General features: G+C 40.9%; 1 protein-coding gene across 1 annotated transcript in view; it reads right to left on the bottom strand.

Moving 5' to 3' along the window:
* Positions 1-20,258, bottom strand: part of LOC118775372 (cell adhesion molecule 2-like) — a 316,581-nt gene extending 296,323 nt beyond the window's left edge. The window contains exon 1 of the mRNA XM_036525265.1: positions 19,942-20,258. Coding sequence (XP_036381158.1) covers positions 19,942-20,002 — 61 coding nt within the window. The 5' untranslated portion in view covers positions 20,003-20,258. The remainder of the gene's footprint in view (positions 1-19,941) is intronic.
* Positions 20,259-20,857: the final 599 nt, after the last annotated feature.

A 20,857-nucleotide genomic window follows, 5' to 3' on the forward strand; every position in this document is an offset into this window, starting at 1 on the left:
CACCCTAACGCCTTCCAAAAACCCCACAGACACAGACACACACACACACACACACTCATATTTGCACACACAAAAACACTTCCTCCGCCTCCATCAATCAAAAGGCGGGGCCATTATAGCGATGTAATCCATAATTGATTTTCTTGACTGATAACAGTCCAATTATGCCTGTTTGAGTCATGCTTAATAATTCAGAATTTGATAAGCATAAGCATCCTGTGAAGAATCGCTTTAGTAAGCAATAACAATAAGGAACTTACATCCATATCGCTGTGCTTATTAAGTTACTGTGGTCGTGGTAATCATTTATGCACAATGGAGGAGCACACAATGCCACCGAGGTTGTAATTGTGCCAATAAGTGTGATTGTGACTTAATTACATCTGTGTCTGTCCACACAGAAGCTTACTGTCACTGCAGCTGCATCTCAAACACCTAGCAGTCATTCATAAGGTTATGTCTTTAGCTGCATGTTTCTAGACAGACTGTTGGGCAAGGCGGTCGATCTCACTTCATAAGGAACCATCAATCAGATCTCAAAAACACAAGTAGAGGGCCATATTAGAGTTGCAATCTTACATCTTGGAAGCAATTAACTGACATTCATCATTCCACCTCTCCAACCCAGTGCAAAAATAAGAAAATATATTTAGTATATGTGTATATAAATAAAGCATATGCTTCTCTGAGGCCGTAGCAATATGAATTTGATAAGTGAGTGAGCAGCAATGAAAGTTTTGCAGCCTGAGAGAGTCGCATTTCAATGCTGTTCTATTAACTAGACACAGCAAATGAAGAATCCATCTATGTGAATGAGTGTTCACAGCATTGTATAAAGGCACCCACTTAAAAGAACTTTGATATGCCTCTGCTGTTTTTGGTGCTTTGCACAATCACTCCCTGCAATATAAGGAAACTGTCAGGTAAACAACAAGTGGTGTGGTGATGTCATATCAGCAATAGTCAAAGCTTTCAAGCAAACCTTTCACTGGCAGTAATGCATTTGGGATGCATTTTATTCATTTCATCATTCAATCCATTATTTATTTCAATGTTTCCATAGCACCCAAGAAGCACCCAAGAAGCACCCACTTTTACGGAAGGTGGAATCTAATACAAACGGTTGTACAGTCTGCAGCACATTTCTGCTATTCCGCTAATGGACATCATAGAGTCTGCTCACAAAGACAGATCAATGGATCCCAGCTCACTCTCTTTGGCCTCTCAGAAAGTTTATAAATGATACACACCCCTCTACTGGCCAGCTCAATCGTTAGGCTGTCAATGAAACAAGGCCAAGGGAAGCCTGAACACAACGAATTAATAATATGAACAATGTGCGACCCGTAACCAGAGTTTAGAGCCACATAATCACACAGTTCATGGAGGAGCTCAGGGCCTCTTGTTATGCACGCATGGGGGCATCACAATGCAATCCAGTTGACACAGGCACTGTTGCCCTGGCAACAAACACACTGGGAACAGGACTTTTGGAGGGAATGTGAGAGGATTGTGGGAACACCCCCCCACCAAAACAAAAAAGGTGTAACAGCTTTTACATTTTCAACTGCACAAATCCAGCTGTACAAAAGATATGTAAAAAGTGGTGCCCGTGCATAGTATATAAACACAGTACTGGTGTCAGAGTCACTCCAATAAGTCACTAGATTTGTGCCTCTAAAGGACCAAGTGCTGATTTCATTATATGAAGTGCATAATATAGAAGAAAGCAGGACATTGTAAAGGGACACCTACTAAGATAGGTGCTAATGTACTTGTCAGAAGTGTAAGACATCCCCCCCCCACACACACACGTAGGCATGTATGCATATACAAACTCACACAAAGACAATGCATGCCTGTCTTGTGCGGGTGGTTGTCTGTGCTGTAGGCAGAGGAAAAGGTGGAGTTGAGGGATAATATTACAAAATGAAACCCAGTTAACAAAAGACAATGTTCAGGGGATATCTGTAATGCCAACGATTGATTGTCTCATTATAAAATCTGAGAGAGGCTTTATAACTGTGGAATTCTCAGACTCAGACTTGTTTTAACCAGTAACAGCTCCAGCCTGTGTTCTCTCCAGATCAATGAAATAATCCAGTGACAATGTTAGCCTTCAATATCAGATCCATTTACTTCCAGCCACTTGAATGTCCAATACACATAATACAATGAAAAAACCACCTACCACTATTTTACAAGAAAACAATATTACAAAAAACCAATGATGAACACACACACACACACACCTGTGTTCATATTTAATGTCTTTTCAACACACACCAAATTCAAAGCTTTCACTGGCATACATAAACACATACAAGCATACATGCATGCCCGCACACATACATGTATGCATACCATATAAACAAGAAATATCTGCTGTCATCTATCATAAACCCCTCCATTCGATACTGTTAAAAGAGTGGGCTAATGGAAATTGAAGCGATTTCATTGCTTAGTGATATCAGAAAAAGCACATAAAACTACTGGAAATTGGAAATCAAATAGTTAAGACATATGCACTCTCGAACACACTATTCTGGTCCGTTGGACTCATTTTACATTTTCAATTATTTAAAGACAAAGAAATGCTCTTAGTTCAGTGGAGGACCAATTTAAACCACCAAACATACTGAACAATTCATTTAAAATTGATTATGGAGGTCAATCCTGGACATTTAGCATAATGAGATGCTATGAAAAATTTAGGACATGCAACTATTTCTAGGAAAAGTTACTGGGCTATTATGACCTTATGTAATGTGGGAGGGCAAGATGCATTTTCTTACAGTGTCCACCAATGACATGAATTAACTTGAATATATTACTTATATCAGCATATACTGTTAAAATGCCGATTCCCTATCATCATGCACTATTTTACAAACTGTAGTTCCTGCATTATTTATCAGCTTCAGCATTACCCATCTCTGAATCTAACTCCTAGACACAGACTGAGCTTATCTTGATATCCACTCACTGGGCATCAAACTCGGAAGAGGCTCATCCTGTACCATAAAAACTCACAATCATCAGGGGCTAAAAAAGTTGACATTTGAATGCATTAAGAACAGAGGCTGCTGCAGGACCCGATATACAGGTCACAGGATGAAACCCACCTGATAAGATGAACACCTGATAAAGTACTCTGTGGTCAAAGCTGACCTCATGCTCTTTTAAACATGCCTTTAACATATAAAAGCGTTTATCTCATCTGCTGTCTGCCTTTCTGACATGTTTGTTGTGCTGTACAGAGGAGCAACTGAAGTCCACTGGAAGCTAGATGGCCAACAGGTTGCATGCTTATCCCAATTCCCGTGACACGATCCCTGGACAGGCTTGGCGCTGGCAGGGTCACTGTCACAGTGGGCAGTGTTTGCATCCTTCCATGGAGAAAGCATAAGTCAGAAGTCTAATTCATCCGCAGACCTCCCAGACATCATCCGCACTTTCCACATGTACTTCACATCATACTGTGGACACATTACGATAATCTGAAAAATGTGGTAAATATTGTGTGGGGGGGGGGGGGGGGGGGCATGTTCTCACACAGATAATGTGCTCTTGGCATACAGAGGAAAAGTCACTGTTTGCCGTAAGGCAAAAAGTGACATCAGTCAATTACTATTAAAATGACAACGGCAATAAGTTGTATAACAAACCTGCACCCAAGCCAACACTCCCTCCCCAACCTCCTCCGACTCACAAATAAAAAAACATCCCATAATTGAACATGAGTGTCTCTTCAGACCACCCACAGTTGCACAGTCCCTTCATAGTAGTAATGGTGTATTTTTAAACACAAGAATAATGAAAAATATCACATGTATTGCATGGTAGATTCACAAAGGAAAATTTTTGGGCTATATGGTCTAGGCAACAGAGAGACCACGTGTTGCTTGTTTGGCCTACTGCTGGTCGTTCCTTCAAGCCTCAAGCAACAGGCTGAGAGCCTGAGCAGACTGAGAGAGGCAAAGAGTAATCTGCAGGAATGAAGAGATTTGTTTTGCATGAACACAAGGGTCGATTGCAAAGCATTCAGGGTTTGAAGACAGCTGGCCTAAAGTAGTGGACAGTCCAGTTTATGATGGCAACAAGGGAATTCTCTATCCACATCCCTGACAGATGACAGCGCTCGTCTGTGACTAACAGTGTTTTTATTTTGAATTATATTATACACACACATACACACACACACAATTTTATTTTCTTCACATCTCCACTCTATTTCGTAGCTCCTCTCCCATTTTTGGCAATCAGCTTCGGGAGCTACATCTCTCACTCCTCCTCTGTCTCCCTCTCACTCCTTCATGCTCTCAGGCTCCAAGTGTTCCAGTTCCTGAAACCTGCATGCAAGTCCTGAACAAACTGCTGATCTGTCTTTCCAAGGCCATAAAGTTTCAGCACTTTCATTCTTCACCTCCGGTAACAAATGTACCCTCAATGCCTACACACACTCTGGCAAACCTTTGAAAGATAAAATTATTTAATAAGGTTGAAGAAATGCTTTAACTTAAGTCACTTTTTTTGTCTTCCACTTCATTTTTTTTTTTTTACTTCAAAGGGTAGAAACCATTCAATACATATCTAACTTGTAGGAAATCCATTTGAGAGAGAAAAAATGGACTGGCATATGTAAAGTTGAGAAGGAAACATGTCTTCCATTCATATTCACAGGAGTTCATCCAAGGAAAACGTTAGAGTTATAGAGTTGCTCCCACTCCCACTCCTACTGGTATTCAGTTCATCATTTGCTTATCTGGTTAGTCCTTACAAAAGATTCTGAAATTAACTTTCAACAGAGCAAGGAAACCACCAATGTTTCAATGTAGCCTTATCTTTAATGTTTTAGGGATACAAAGGCCCAACAGCCACACCCTAGTTGAGCCCATTTCAAACATAAAGGATAAAATATAATTCACTTAAAGCATAATTCACACCATCTTCACTTTGCAAATACAGCAGTAACTTGCTGCATCAACAGCATGACATTAAAAATATGGTAGCACTGCAAGCTCACCAAAATTAGAATTAGCGCTCTGAAGTCATTTACAATCACTGAGGATGTAGAACATGCCATTGCTGACTATAAAAATAACAAAAGCATGGTTCTATTTGCAGAGGTAACTTGCATTATTTTTAAACACATCACATCAAGGGCTTGTTCCTGATACAAGTAATGAGACCCCACCAAACCCGATCCCCCCTTCTTGACTGAAAATGGAATTTGATATAAATGAGGTAAATGTAGTAGTCTATCACTGGAGAGAAGGGTGAAGTCATTGATTGGCACAGATGCACGATTACAATGCTGCATGCCTTTGTCAGTGACAGTGCCCCATTTCTATACCAGCAACATCATTTGGAATCATTTTACCTTATTCCTCCTCCTGTCCAATTTGTACAAAGAGAACACTATCCCCCTTTGGGAAAACCATGGGACTGATTCAGATACTAGCCCAGGTTGTGAAACCTGCAATGACAAAAAGGTTCTTTGTCTTCTTCAAATATGTATTATTCATTGAGCCATCTTTCTGACATTTTGAGCGCACACAAAAATGGAAATTATTTACATACATACAGTTCAACACTAAATATGTTTATTTACTGCCTTTTTTATTAATGCACTGTCACAATTCAGATCATACTCTGTTTTCTCTGCAATTACCTTGCATCACATTCACACTGTAGTGTCTATCAACTCTTAGGTAAACCAGAGATGCAATTTGTGCAACAACCGTTTCAATTTCTTCAGTCAATCGTGAGTTGAATATTCATACAGGAGCTGCCTTGTATTTACTCATTTATTCATACATAGACATCACCTAGCATAAGCAAAATATTACAAACTTTACTGTTTTGTCTGCGAAATCAATGTCCTACCTTTCACCTTAAGTAGGGAGGGAGGTTCTACAAGAAGCCATTAATTTCATTGATGTTTTACCCAGATCAGTTTACAAAACATATAAACATATTTCACCAAATGTGATGCCCTCTTGCAACAATTACAAAAAACACTGAAAATGTGCTTTAGGATATGGAAGCTGGTGCAGATGCCAGACTTTGAATAGTCGGAAGGCCAACATCCTTCACCTGTTTTGTGCACTACAGATGGCTCTGTTGACCTTGAGCCACAGGACGAGACAGAGAAAAATCATCAAGCCAATAGCATCCCATCAGGATCCTGAAAAATAACTCTTGAGAAATACAGAGAAAATTCTTCCTTCTGAGAGGCCCTGAACAATGACTGGGGACAATCATGTCAACTGTAAGACACATTTACAGCCCAGGACTACAAAGGATTACACTAAACAGTTTATCAATATCATTTCTGTGACAGCTACTTAATCTGGATAATATATGCCCCAGTATGAAGTGGCCCTCGCCTTGGCAGTTGCAGTTCATCTTTTGATTATGTGTCTCGTTTGCATTATCACAATCTACTCTGGATCCATTTCCACTTAAATATACAAACCTGAAATGGAATATCCACGCACACCCTCTGCTTCCGTATTTCTTTCCATTTCTTTTCATTGAATTTCTTTTCTGAATGGCTGGATTATCATAGAGAGGGTGACACTTTCTGTCCATTTTCATAATGCTCACCATTTCACAAGCATCAGAGTCTCTCTTGTGTTTGAAATGAGAGCATTCCATCAAGTCCTCGTTTTGTGTGTAGGAGTGTGTCCTAGTACTCAGTAGTTTAATGACAGACAATAACTGACTGAAACTATTTATAAGTTTTGATACTTACAAAAGACAATCTGAAAAGTGTTAAACATAGCTAACAAAATTACCATGCTTTGCTTGCCAAGAAAATCATACTAAAACCTCCAACTAAAATTACAGCCAATTGTTCACAAATATTTCAATTTCTCTTGTGGAGAAAGCTAATGCTCATGCGGAACAGTGTTTTTTTTACCAAAGTACTCACTACAAACACGCTTTCGTGTAACGAAAATCGCTGCCCTGGACTGGGGAAGCCAGGGCCTTATAAACACCAGTTTTTCTCGGATCATGTATAAACTAAATCATTGTAGTGAGGCCATGGTGAATTTTTCTTTTTTCAGCCAGCATTAATAGCTTTCAAAGTGAGTTTTAGCCATGAAATGTGCTAAGATTGTTGGATGGTTTAGTTGAAGGACTACAAGCTGCTGCTTGTTTGTTCATTTGTAGATGTGTGCAAAAGTGATAGGGGCTGCAGGCTTCACCATAGGTATTTTTATGGAGTTACTCCATCAGATCCAGTCTGAACCATTGTGTGTGTCCCATGAGAAATGCACATGTTTAATGTGGGGAGTTGTTTATGTCTCTGAAGTGGAATAAAATTATCATGTCTGTTCTCTGGTTTATGACTTGAATATTATGTATGTGCCTTTTGCATTACTGAATCAGGAATATTTGCATTTGCATTGAATTGAACATTGCGTGCTGTTTCTGTACACTTTGACTGGTATATTTTACACTGGTTTCAGGGCCTGTGCTGAATAAATAAATGGGTCTTCTTAAGAAATCTTGTTTCACAACCACTCCATTGCATATCCACCACCAGATCAACTCTAAGCATAACTAAAAATGTTTTCTGAAAAACGTTGCAATGGTAATGGTGTATGGTTTGGTTGGCTTGGCAAACCTGTCTATAGCAAAAAAGGTTGGAGGAAAAGCTCTTGGCGTATATACCTGAGGCACTCTGTGAGAGCCTGAGCTTCTAAATTTAATTTTTCCCCCACTTCAGTGTGATTAATCCTCTTTTGTTCCACATTCTACTCCTATGCCAGAGGTCATGCTGTCGGGTAGAACCAGACAGTTCCACAGTACAGTGTAGCAAAAGGTCTGAGAATGCCACCCAGATGATAATTCCGCTGTGCATGTGCATGTGACATAACATGTCACATTTGGAACACATGAAAAACCTACATACATCAATCTTTGATTCCCCCTGTAGGGGGACGAAATGAACCAGCAGCTTCATTCTGCAATGCATATTGAGTCTCTGAGGATGGCCTTTAGAGGCTGCCACGTGGATGAAAGAGACTGGCCCCTCCACGCACAGCCACTGATCTTGACACCAACTGTCACCTCTCATGACCCTAGCCGTTTCAAACCCAGTTTCATTCTAGAGATTTCGATTAAGTTTACATACACCCTCATTAATGATCGTGTACAGGCAGCCAACTGAATGTCACATGTTGGCACGTGCTGTCACTTTTATGCTGATCCTGTCACCCAGTCTGCACAAACACCATCAAGTGAGTGTGGCACAATATGGCTGGTATTAGCACAAGCATGCATCCCAAAAGGTTTTCTTTTACACAGTAAGATACTGGTCTGATTATACTTGCATGTTAATGTCTCTGGGACTGAATCCCAGGGCATTGCTCAAGGATTCAACAAGTGCATAGAGTCAACAGTGTCCACTGAGTAAAGCAAAAATGTTTTTTAAAATCAGCCTTACCCTGACCCTGCATCCACTCAGGGTTTAAAGGATTCCAATAAAAAGCAAGCCCGTGAGACAGAAGACACCAGACAGAGTGCAGTCCAGTGCTGATGGCCTGACTGTAATGAACAGAACTGCCAACACCACTTCATAATCTCAAACCTCAGAGGAGAGATCAGGTTTCTTATCTTTCCCGTTAAATCAGGAATAAATTGATGATAATCAGCGTGTAAAGAGAATGTGGGGGTCTCCATAAACAGCCAATTTACTCGCTGGAACTCTCAGAGGTGCTGAAAAAAATTCTCCTGCGTTGAAATCATTACTGCTATAATCGCCATCACTATTATTATTATTATTATTATTATTACCTCTTCATTATTTGTTTCAGTTGTTCAGTTAGCTACATGTGTTTGTGCTCAGGATTCCCTCATTAAATATACTCACTCCTGAAGTAACTCTAATGGGGCTCCCATATACAACAGATGGGCAGAATTTCCAGCCAACGTATGCCCAATGCCACAAAGCACCCCAGGATTAGCAAGGCTTATTGAGACAGCAGTACGCTCATTCAGGATGCAAACTGTAGCAGCGCTGGATATTAGTGCTGCAGTCGCCAAAAATATAATCACCAGGCAAGATCCATTTTTATCACAACTGCGGAAGGGAATGGGAAAGCGGAATATTGACAGTTGCAGATTTACAACATTGAAAGACACCATCTAAGGCTCTCTTTTTTGCATTTTCTTCCTTTCTACATAGAGCTAGAGGAAAACATGTCAGGAAATACAGCTTGGACAGCTGACGTATTGCTAAACACAGTGAAAACACATATCATTCAAGAAGTGAGAGATCCATTTCTTGTCAATTGAGTTAGGGTATTAGTGTGAGGTGTAGTTCACACTAACACCCTGCTCATTTCACACACTGTGTCCAAGAATAGCCTTTGGTTTCACAACCAGCCTGACCTGAATTAAAGACCTTGGATTACAAATGACTGAAACTGCAAAATGAACGAATGAACGAATGAACAAATGAATGAATGAATGAATGAATGAATGAATGGAGGGATGGAGGGATGGATGGATGAAAATGCTGCATGAGCTTTTTGTTGTAAAAGTTTTCATTACCACGGTGCTGTTCTCTTTAATTCATACTACTAAACAACACACCCAAGGGGCGAGGCAGTCCGAGCAGGATACATACATTTGCTTCTCCCCTAAATTAAAACCGCTTACCTTCCTGGCATTCAGAGCTCTTTAATCTGTGCCCAGCAGACACGCCAGTGAGCCCGGCTCTAAATGCATGGATCAGTCACTTCAAATTCAGGAGAAGCAGAGGAGGAAAGTAATTAAGATCCTGTATGGCTACAAACTGAAAATTAGAGCAGAGAAATAAATGAAAACTGCAACAAATCACTCCGGACAAATGCTGAACAAAACATATACTGCCAGTGGGAAACTTTCATGTGTGAAACTCAGCCAGGGAATTGTGTAATTGTAAGTAAAATAAGAGTTTAATTGAATTCCCTGACACTCCAAAGTGAATGATGGAATTAGAACACCCACAAACTTGGTCTGCAGCAAAATAGGAGCTGGTTCAATCAGCAGTTGGGGATTCACGCTTCTATATCTTAATAAGTTTACACAATTTAAACAAACTCAAACATTTGCATGATGACAAGGAGCAAAATTATGAAAATAGGTAAATGATACCATGAGAAACATTCAACCCGAAATTGTAAAACTGGCTAAAACTGCTAGTCCTGTTGCCAATTACTTTTTCAAAGCAAAATTTAACTCCAGGGTAATGTGCAGTGTATAATGTGCCCTGCAGTTTGACAGCGGAGTCTTAAATTCAACACAGCACAACTGATTGCTCATAGGAACACATTCAGAAAACAAAATCCCTTCAAGTGACAGGGTAGACTTTGCAATAATTGGAAGACATTTAAACTATAATAGCCTTCCCATTTTCTCTGTGGAACCAAAACAGTTTGCAAAGCCAGGTCATTAAAAAAACAATATGGTTCTGCAAAAAACACCTGAATCAAACTGAACCAACTAAAATAACCAACACAACAGAAGCACTCTTCAAAGGACCTGTGGTAGAAACATGTTGTGCTTAATTAAATATATGACAAAAAAATTGTATTTTTGAGTGAAACCACCTGCAAGCAACATAAAATTGAGCCATTCATCAGATAATAGATAACAATGCAAAAAAAAAATGTACACTCACACACATACATGCACCATTTTACAGAATACTTTTTTAATAACTACAGAACATTATTATACTGCACATTGACTCTTCTTGGGTTTTTTCTGCAGCATAAATTGACATACTTTCAGATTTCCTGAACAACCAATCAATAAGTGAAGGCTCTTTTCCCTCATGCATTGTTTATAATGGGTCCGCAACATACTGGCAGGAGGCGGATGGCGCTGGGGTTTTCTCTCCACCAACGTTCGCCTCCAACACAACAATGCACGCGGGAATAATCCTGTTCAAGCATTAAGTATGCATTCTGAACCAGGGGTCACAGTTGATCTCTTTTTAACTGTTATAAATTGTTCCACTTGAGTCCTTTCTTGCAGCAGCCCTCTGTTCCAAGAGCTGCACCAAGGCAGATTTTTGAAACGTCTCCCCGCAGTGAAGTTTCATACCCGCAAAGAGGAATGCAGCCAAGTGTGAACCAACGCACCAATTTACTCCAAACCTGTTCCCACTACCAGGCAATGCTGAAAAAATGCAGAAATAAAAACACACACACACACACACAACATATCCAACTGCCTGAGCCGAAAAAAGGTGCTGGGGTGGTTTATTTCAATCTTGGTGTTTTTTATACTTCTTATCTGTTTTTCTCCCCACAAATACCCCTCACATATTCCAGGTTATTTGAAATCTCACAGCATCCAGCATGCATTTACAGTTTTGTACCTGCAAGGATGGTACAATGAAACAGTTAATCAAACTCCCACACATTAAGCTGCCTGTTTTATCTCTGTTTGGAATTCTTTTTTTACTCAAAAATGTATGAGACATGAATTCCAAGTTATTTAATATCTCGCTGCAGTCAGCATACGTTTACAGATTTGAACCTGTAAGGACAGCAGTCAATTATCTCCCACAGCAAGCAGCGCTGAAAAGGACCTCTCTCCCTCTCTCTAGCATGGGAGGAGAGAGAAACATTTTAGCCATGGAGCCCGCATATTTCCATGCTGGTTCCTCTATCTGGTGGCAGCAGCAGGTGGCAGGCAGATTTGAAAATGAAGTGAGAATATCTCCCATATTATATTATTAATGATGCACCGGAGTAATGCAATACCACTCGCGCTGTAAAATGCGTTACCTGATACCACTGCCGAGGCCGATTGGGCTACAGACACACAATCTGTCTTCGCAAATTCCCAGGAAGTTGTGCTGTGCTTCTCACATGTACATAATACTTTGAGGAGAAGGATATGTGAACATAACACAGTCACATTCTATTTTGGCACTGGGAGCAAGGCAGTGTTATTCTATTTCTTTCAATCTTGAACACAAGGAGACTCTCCATATTGCCGTCACACAGAGTGAAATCCCTGCATTCAAAAAGTCCTTTGCTATGCCTCCCCATTGTGACCCGTAGAACAGATGATGTATTAAGTGCCTCAGTACCCTCTGACACTACAGGCTGTGTTCTGTTATATCCAAGGACACAAGAAGGAGAAGTGGCAGGTACCAAACTAGTTCAATTAAGTGTTACTTGTTTGGGCACACGCGAGTTGCTCTCAGTGCTGGTTTCGATCCACTGCTCTTTGCTCTTATTCATTACTTATTTACTTATTTACTTATTTTCATTACTCTTGTTTTTTTGCATTTTATTTTGCTGCTCTTCATCAAGCCATTTCATGGTCAAAACATATGGGTCAAACATGATATGAAAAATGTGTTAGTGCTTCCCCTTGCTTTCCATACTGAAACTTGTATGCCACCCCCAACATCTAAAGCAAGCAAAATGACACAGTCACTGGCAAAAGCGTTAATCACTGCCTGGCAAACAAGGAAGGATTCAGTCAATGGGTGCAAAAAACAGCAATGCAAGTCTTTGTTATTCGCAACGATGGCAACCTTTTACATTTCATGTCAATTAATATTATGAATTACACTTCTAAATCCCGCGTTTAAAAATTCAAGCCTCATTTTAATCTTCTTTTTTTTTCCCTCTGCCTCCCTTGGACTCCAAACAGAACCTAATTAATGTCTGCTTGCCTTGAGGTAGGTGTTCGCTTTGACTATGTCACAGCAACATTTATCTGTTCACTTATTATAATCTCCTCTAGCATACTGTATCTTCCTTTTCATTATGCATGTCTTTAATAGCTAATAGAACACTAATGGCACATATACCTGCATTTGCCAAATCAGACTGATTTAACTGACCCTGTCAACAGAAACATTTACCATACTTGCAGGTAAATGTATTACTATACGGTACAAAGGTTTTAAAATAAAACTAACCAGAAATGTATAAATGAAAAACAGGTCAATGAATCCACATTTCTAGAAATAAGTGATTCAATCCGTATGACCAACATAAACAAATATCTGTGGTGAGAGAAAAACAGTTGAAAAACTTGAAGCTTACTTAATCACTACTGTGGTGTGTGTGTGTGTGTGCTAACATGTGCAAATTGTCTTATGTTTCTGATTAATTGATTGTTTATTCTCGGCACAGGTGTGAAATTCCATCCCACACGGTGCAGCTGGTCCCACCAACTTCACCCAAAACAACATGAGGCAGTGAATCATGGGAGGAGAAGACAGACGGGTAATCTTGACTGGCTCCAGAAATTAACAGCGCCGATTACGCTTACACTCTTTTTGCCATTTTTTTTTCATCACAGTTTCAACAGGCGGTTGACACAATAAGTCTGGGAAATATATCCGCATCCCAGATTGTAAAACATTAATCATCCTCTCTGCTGATGGCATTCATCATTTATGTTCAAATGGCATGTTCCCTATAGGTGAACAGCCACCAAGGATATCCACAATCCACAATGTGTATTTGCAGACAGCTGACAAAAACAGAGCGTGTGAAACAGAAACATAATGATTCCAAGAAACCCCTCCCACCCCTCAATTTCCTGCAAACCTCAAAGAGGAATGGCTCAGGGCTGTCATTCATATTTTCACCTATTTTCCTCTGAGCCCACATTACCTTACACCTACAGTAGAGCTGCAGGTATTTGCAGAGCCAGCCATCAGATGCACCGCTCAATATATTTCACTGTCCAATCCCTGCATGAGCTGTGACAGCGGGTATCACTGTCTGGAAAAACAACTTTTCACTTGAGAGACATTTGCAAGTATAGATGACTAATTTCCCTAAATAAAGAACAACAATGTATACAGCCTTGGTTTGACCGGAGCCCATAGAGTACTGCAGTCTCTTAGGTCTGCAGCATTTACTTTGAAACAAGTTGTTATTCATCCCACCCTGTCAGAGAATCAATGTCCTTCAGGAAATAAAATCTAATATAGTATCTCCTCTCCTCCAGTTTTATCTGTTGGGTTTTGCTTGGGCTGAATGTATTCCTCTCATGGAGAGACACAAAGTCCCTGAACAATATCAGAGACTACCATCAAAAGGAATGAGATTGGAGTTTTGGATCTGAAGAAAATGGAATTTTATATATATATATATATATATATATATATATATATATATATATATATATATAATACATACAATATATATTTACGTTCAAAACATCTTACTAAGGTATCTAAGATATCATCTAATGACAAACACGATGATAATAATTGCATTACATCAAGAGTAGCCTTCTGAGATGCAACTCAGTCCAGCCTGTTATCTTTGTATTAGCTTCTGTCTGATTATTGACTACAATGCAATGATATGTTAATAAAGTGATGTGGATCACAGTTCACAAAGGATAATAGGATATTGCCTGGGCATATGATCTTATAAAACTCCTGCCCTTCGGTATCATAAAAGATGCATTATTTATATTTATAAGTAATTTCATAATATAGCCAATTACTGCTGTTGTTGTAAGATTCATGTACTTCACCTTCACAGCCCTTCCTTCCTGAATAATTATCATTGGTGCTGCTTGGCTATGGTGATCATGCTTCAGCTCCACTTTATTTTGTTTCCCTGCCAAGCAGAGAGGAAGTTTACCCAGAATGCCTATACTCTACAAAGAGGGGGAAAGAGGGGGTGATGGAAGAACTCACAGAAATCGTATACCTCTCTCTGTAAGGGACCCTGTTCCAGGCACTGTGCCTTTACCTTCTTTTTGTCTGAACTTTTTTAACACCTGAAAGAACAAAAGCATGGCTTTGATCATGGGAAATCGCACCCATCACAGCAGGGATCTGTCTGCAGGCACACAAGGGAAACGTTCTCTGGGTCAGAGCTGCTGTCAGGCAGAGAATGAACGGTGTCTGTAACACTTTCATGATGTCACTACTGCTGTGTAAAATTTTAAAAAAATAATAATAATCCAGAGTTCCTTCCTCTTTCACCAATCAAGCTTGGCTTCTCATTTCTTAACTCCTCTCCATTGTCCCCAAAAACCAAGGGGCTTAGGTTTGGTTGTAAAGCCACTCATCTGATTAACACTACAGTAATAAAAAAAAACAAACACAAACACGGGAGGGATGGGCGGAGAGAGCCGAGAGCCTGTCCGCCTCTGTGGCGCTCCCTGAGAAATTAATGCCAAATGAAATCGAATCACGGTCAGCAAAAATGGCAACTAATCTCTTACTCCATTTCTCACTTGTCTGAGTGCATTAGCGTGCGCTGTCTAGCTCACCTGAGCAGATTCTGACCTGTAGAACATGGGGGGGCTGGGGGGGGGGCTCATTGTACGATAGGCCATCCTGTCATGGGAGCGAGGGTGCTCTGCATCTTGCAGCGATTCCTCGCGGCACTCTGAGATTCTGGAATGCGCTTTGCCTTCGACTGGCAGTGCCCTTGTCCTCAGCTTGGTGGAATTACTCGAGCAGGTAGGCGGCCTACCTCAGGGCAGCAGTGACAGGAGGAGTGCGGCCGCGTTCTCCCATCGGACCCAGCTACAGGCCCACTGAGCTGCAGCGCTCAGCCTCTCTTGGGCCGTGTTTGTCCTGCACTCATTCATTCAAGCACCCAGAATTCATGTAGCGCGCCTCAAGTTCTGCGGCGGCCGGGGTGGGGTTTAATTTTAGACCAACAAGGACAATGTGTCTACAAAACCGCGTACTAAAAAAGAGCCGCGGAACAACCCTGGCCTAAATCCACTCGATGAGAGGACATTTTCTGCATTTACGCAGCGCATGGAAAGCACAGCCGCAGCCAACATTATCCTCTTCAGCTATACATGAAATCCACTTGAGACAGGAAAGTGCCGGTCAGGAGCTGTGAACACAAGCACGCGGCATATACATCCCGGCCGCCTACCGCTACACTCCCACTCCTTCTAACACATCCCTGAGCAAGCTGTCAAGTACAACAATTACTCACACAACCCCGTGCCACCCCACAGATGCTCTGAGCCACCGTGCACTGTTTTCCTACGCAGAGTTTACATAATTGCTTCGTCCTCAAGCTGTCGGCATGCACTCCCTAAAGGACGGTGCTGTGGGCGTGTCCACCTATAGAGCTAGAGGAAGTGCCTAGGAATTTACAGCACAGAGTCATGTGGCTTTCCAAAATCTGAATTGACTGAGGTCTGTCACTCCTGACCTGTGCACCACAGTGTCAACAACAACACCAACAGTCCTCTAAACAGAGTCTTGTAGCCCCTCCTACCACCGTTGTCACATGACTTTCTCTATTCCATGTGCATCCCCAGCTTTGTGAATTCTATTCATGGCATGGTCCTGCTCTGGTATGTAAGCACAACATGACAATTCAGTTATCATAAGCAAATGGTCACATTAAGCCTAGGAGGCATGTGAGGCTTGTATGTTGTTGTTTGGCAGTAATGCCAATCATAAATATGACATTCTGTGCGGAAGACTGCACGCAGTCTAAAACAGTATAAAACAAGCACAACAGTTATACTGAAACAGCATGCAACAGCTATATCAGTCTCTCCTCTTGCAGTACCAGGCACATAAAAACCTGTCTTGAACTGTTTGAGGAACCAGCCCTAACCTTAATCCTAACCCTAATCTAACTAAACTAACCTAACCATAACCATAACAAACCATCCAAGGCACCTTACATGCTGCCAGAGATTAAATAAACCATGAAACAAGGGTAACTTACACACACCAAGGCTTTAGACCATCCATAAATCCAGGGCACCTTATGCACAGTACAGTGCACAACGCCCCTACTGGCTCTGCATGCTGACACACCAGCATCACTACACAAATCCACCACAGTGAAGACCATGAGATGTACAATGCAGCCACAATTCACAACAAAAGGGCAAAAACCCCAAAACAAAACAGGAGCAAAAATGACCCAAGCTCAACAGCACACCAGGGTGCTGGCACTCTAATGAAAGTAAACTTTGGGCAAGCAGTTTGCTCTGACAGTTCTCCTTGGCACTTTAAATTAAAGTCAATAAAAAACATGAGAGGAAAATAGATGGATTATTTGCCTCTTGGATGCTAAACAGAGACGAGTGTCAGCGCTTAATCTCATCATTTGTGGACTGTGATAAGCAAAGACATCAAGTATTCCATTATGTGTGTACTTATTGCAGACATTGTTGGTATTCCAGGCACATCTTCTCTCCCCATCTCTGACGCAATGTCAAGATTAGTCCTTGTTTTGCTGGTGTACTGTGCGACAGCGCTATTTGTGCCAGCCAGGACTTTACAGAACTTTCACTGACTCAAACAATTTCATCTATTGCCAGGGGGAGGCATAGAGAAATCAATATATTACTTCAGTCCTGGCATCACTGCCAACTCATTAAAAGCGATGCCTTGAGAAATGCTGTTAATCAACTCTGATTATAACTGCGTAGTCTTTGGCAATGATGATCAAAACAGAAATCACAACAAAACACCAGTTAGGGTCTCCTCGCACATATACATGACCTGCACAAGCAGCTACTGTATCGTGTTTGGTATGTAAACACCTGCTGGGAAAGAGTCATATTTACCGAAATACCAGACAAGAAAAAGGTCAGAATTGTTTGACTTTTGCTTCAGAAGACCTGACTGACCTAAGCAGAGCAATTCTGATTGGGTGACCTTTAGCACAAGAAAAGCAAACTTCTTGCCTTTTCTTTGGTTAATACATTATACTAATTTGTTATCTTTTAATTGTGTGCCATTCTACTCAGACTTCTTCCTACATATAAAACACAAATAGGTTTTCTCGAAAAAAAAAAAAAAATCTATTTCTAATAACTTAACTGTAACTGTCCCGGAGACTTTCAAGACAGACTGAAAGCTGAAAAAAACCTTCCTGTATGACGGTCTTCCATCTCAGGGTAAAAAGACTACTCTAATCTGGTTACCATCAGAACATAACAAATACAAACGTATCTATCGACAGTTACACCTAAACCATCGGCAAGCCGGTGAAAGACGAGTAGACAGGGACAGAGACAGATAGATAGATAGATAGATAGATAGATAGATAGATAGATAGATAGACAGACAGATGGATAGATAGATGGCATAAGTTAAAATTTTAGGTATTACTGTTGTACAGTTAAGAACTGCACATGCGCCGCTGTAAGGATGGAAGCGGGCGGTGGCTGCGTTTGTCCCGGAGACGCGGAGAGATGAACCGTGGTACAGGGAGGCAGTACGGTATAGCGGGTGAAGAGTTTTAACACAGAGTTTTCAGTCTCAGTTCCAACGGTATGGCAGAACACCGTCGTTGAAGCAAATATGTGCTGTTGCAGTAAACAGTCACCTGTACAAATGGTTAACATGTAACAAATGTAAACTATGTGCTGCCCTGAATAAGACGATTTGTAGTAAATAACTAATGCGAAGCGAAGGAAATCGGTCAACTTCAGTAGCGTCTCTTCTGCATTTATTTTCTAGCTCATTGTCAGTTTCGGTTGTTAAATCTGTTTAAAATGTTAAATAAATTTTTAAATGTCCAAACGGAAGAATTCAACCATGCGCTCTTGATTTTGAACAGATCATATACATGTGTATATCTCCGTCTCTAGCTGCATAGCTCAACACATTATTAACAATGTATTCAGGTCACAGACGACCTGACCTTGCAACATTGAGCATGTTTGTAGTAAATCAGTATGCACCAAACGAGTAACCTGTACACGATCACAAGTTGCCGCTTTATTCCGAAATAAATGTGAAATAACTACAGGACCACTCTCATCCCCAGGTTTATTGTCTTCGGGTAACAGTATGTTCGGTAAAAAAAAATCTGTTAAACTAAAAAAAGAAAAAAAAACTGTACTGCAACCGTGTAGGCTATCGCCTTTAATGCAGAGCTAAACGGCTTACATACAGTAAAATGTAGTTTGCAGTTCACCACCAATACCGCTGAAAGAGAGACGTTTCGGTAGCGTAATAGAAAGAAAAGCTGATACTACCACGACCCCAAGATGCAGACTACTGCAAATACCATATTATCGTCCATGCAGCATCTAACTGCATGAATCTCTCTCCAAAAGATACGACAAAAATGTTTTCCTTTTTCCAACAATATCCTTTAAAATAAAGTTAAGACGCCAAAAAAACTCGATTTTACGTCGCAGTTTACCAGTGATTCATCTCAGCGAAAAAACTGTATTAAATTTCCAACACAGTGATAGTCACAATAATTGAAAATGAACATAAACAGTTACAACAAACGACATCATTTTGCATCTCTGCCCATTCCGTATTCAATACATACATTTATTTGAGCCTACATTTAACATGTAGAGGCTTATCTCACTAAAGCGTTTCCTTTGCGCGGTGTGCGTTCTGTTAATACGCTAGCTATTCAAGTACAAAACACATCGGGCGCCGTTTAACTAATAGTGCCTTTAAAGCTCTAGGTCCAGCATCCAGCAGATGACAATGAACGAGCACATTTATGACCAAAGTTCCCGCAGAAGCATTTTTACACATGTATTTAACAACAGAGTCGATGCTTATTTGTTTTGCAGAGACCCGCTCTTCCATTAGTACAAAATCGTAATCACCGTTATCCCTCCATTTTGCAAAGTTCAACACAACGGAGCATTCTTAAACTTGTCTCCATTGGAAGGAGTGGGGAATGGAACAAACAGTGATCAAAACGAATAGCTATAACCATACATGAATGCGTTGTTATAAGTAACAAATATGTGGATGTTTATCTCGGGTGCACGGTGGATACCAAACCCATGTAGTTAAACAGAAAAAAACGTCATTCCATTACATTATGGACTTCCGACACAATCCGTAAGATAAAACTGCACCCTTGCCCGTTGAGACGTGCCGAGAATGCTTCGCGACTGGTCAAGTCTGGACACATCGCCCTGTGCCAATGAAGTAATACGCCTAAAAGTTTGAACCGCACTTACCTTTTAGAGCGATCCCACAGAAGCTGTAAAGGGCAAAGAGTAGATGCTGCTTGAGAATCATATTCTTCTCGCTTCCTTCAGCCCGCTGTGCTGCGACACTCGATTCGCTTCTCCGTTTCCCCTCTGTACGAAGACAGGTTTATCCAGGTGAGGCGTGCAATTTATATAGGCTCCTCGTGCATGTACGGCTGCCTTTCTTGCCGTCAAGTCCTACAGCTCTCCGGGATCCCTTCGCTGAGATACTGAAACTGCAAGTGAGCGCTAGAGAGGGATGCTCTTCCAACAGAACAGAAAAGTGCAGCTTTAGCCTCTCTTGCCTCTCGGGAGCAACAACGAGTTGAGTCCCGCCTACGCTGTTTGACAGATGAAGACGATTAACCAATAGCGGACGCCTGCAAATATTCTGGGAGCCGTGTCTTACAAACCGAGAAGACGGCTGGTTGAGAGAGGACCGGTGCAAAAGTACAAATTGTTGTGAGATAAGGGTTTAAACGTAGAGACTGACACGAGTACTGGCCAAGACCAAGTCTGTGTTTTATATGCTCTAATCTAAGTCAATGTAAAAGCAGCGCTCTTTATTGCGGCGGTCCCCAGAGACTTTATTTTCTATCAAGTCGCCACATTGTTACACAGTTTGAGGGGTAGTCGTCATAGAGGCGCGCAGTAAATTTGCTAGGAAGCGTGGAAAGGGTTCTGAAAGGACAGCAGCCGAAGTCTCACAACCCAAGAGAAAAACGGATCGAACTATGATATGACTATGTGTAGCCTGCTGCACATTTTAATCTACATCTTAACTCCCTTTATTTCACATATTTCACAGTCAAAACATACCACATAGAATTCCCTCACACACTAGTAGCATTTGGCACGCTGTATTATCACACAAATGTGATAGGCCTATATAATACACGTAGAA

This window comes from Megalops cyprinoides, chromosome 3, assembly GCF_013368585.1.
Source record: "Megalops cyprinoides isolate fMegCyp1 chromosome 3, fMegCyp1.pri, whole genome shotgun sequence".
NCBI lineage: Eukaryota > Metazoa > Chordata > Actinopteri > Elopiformes > Megalopidae > Megalops > Megalops cyprinoides.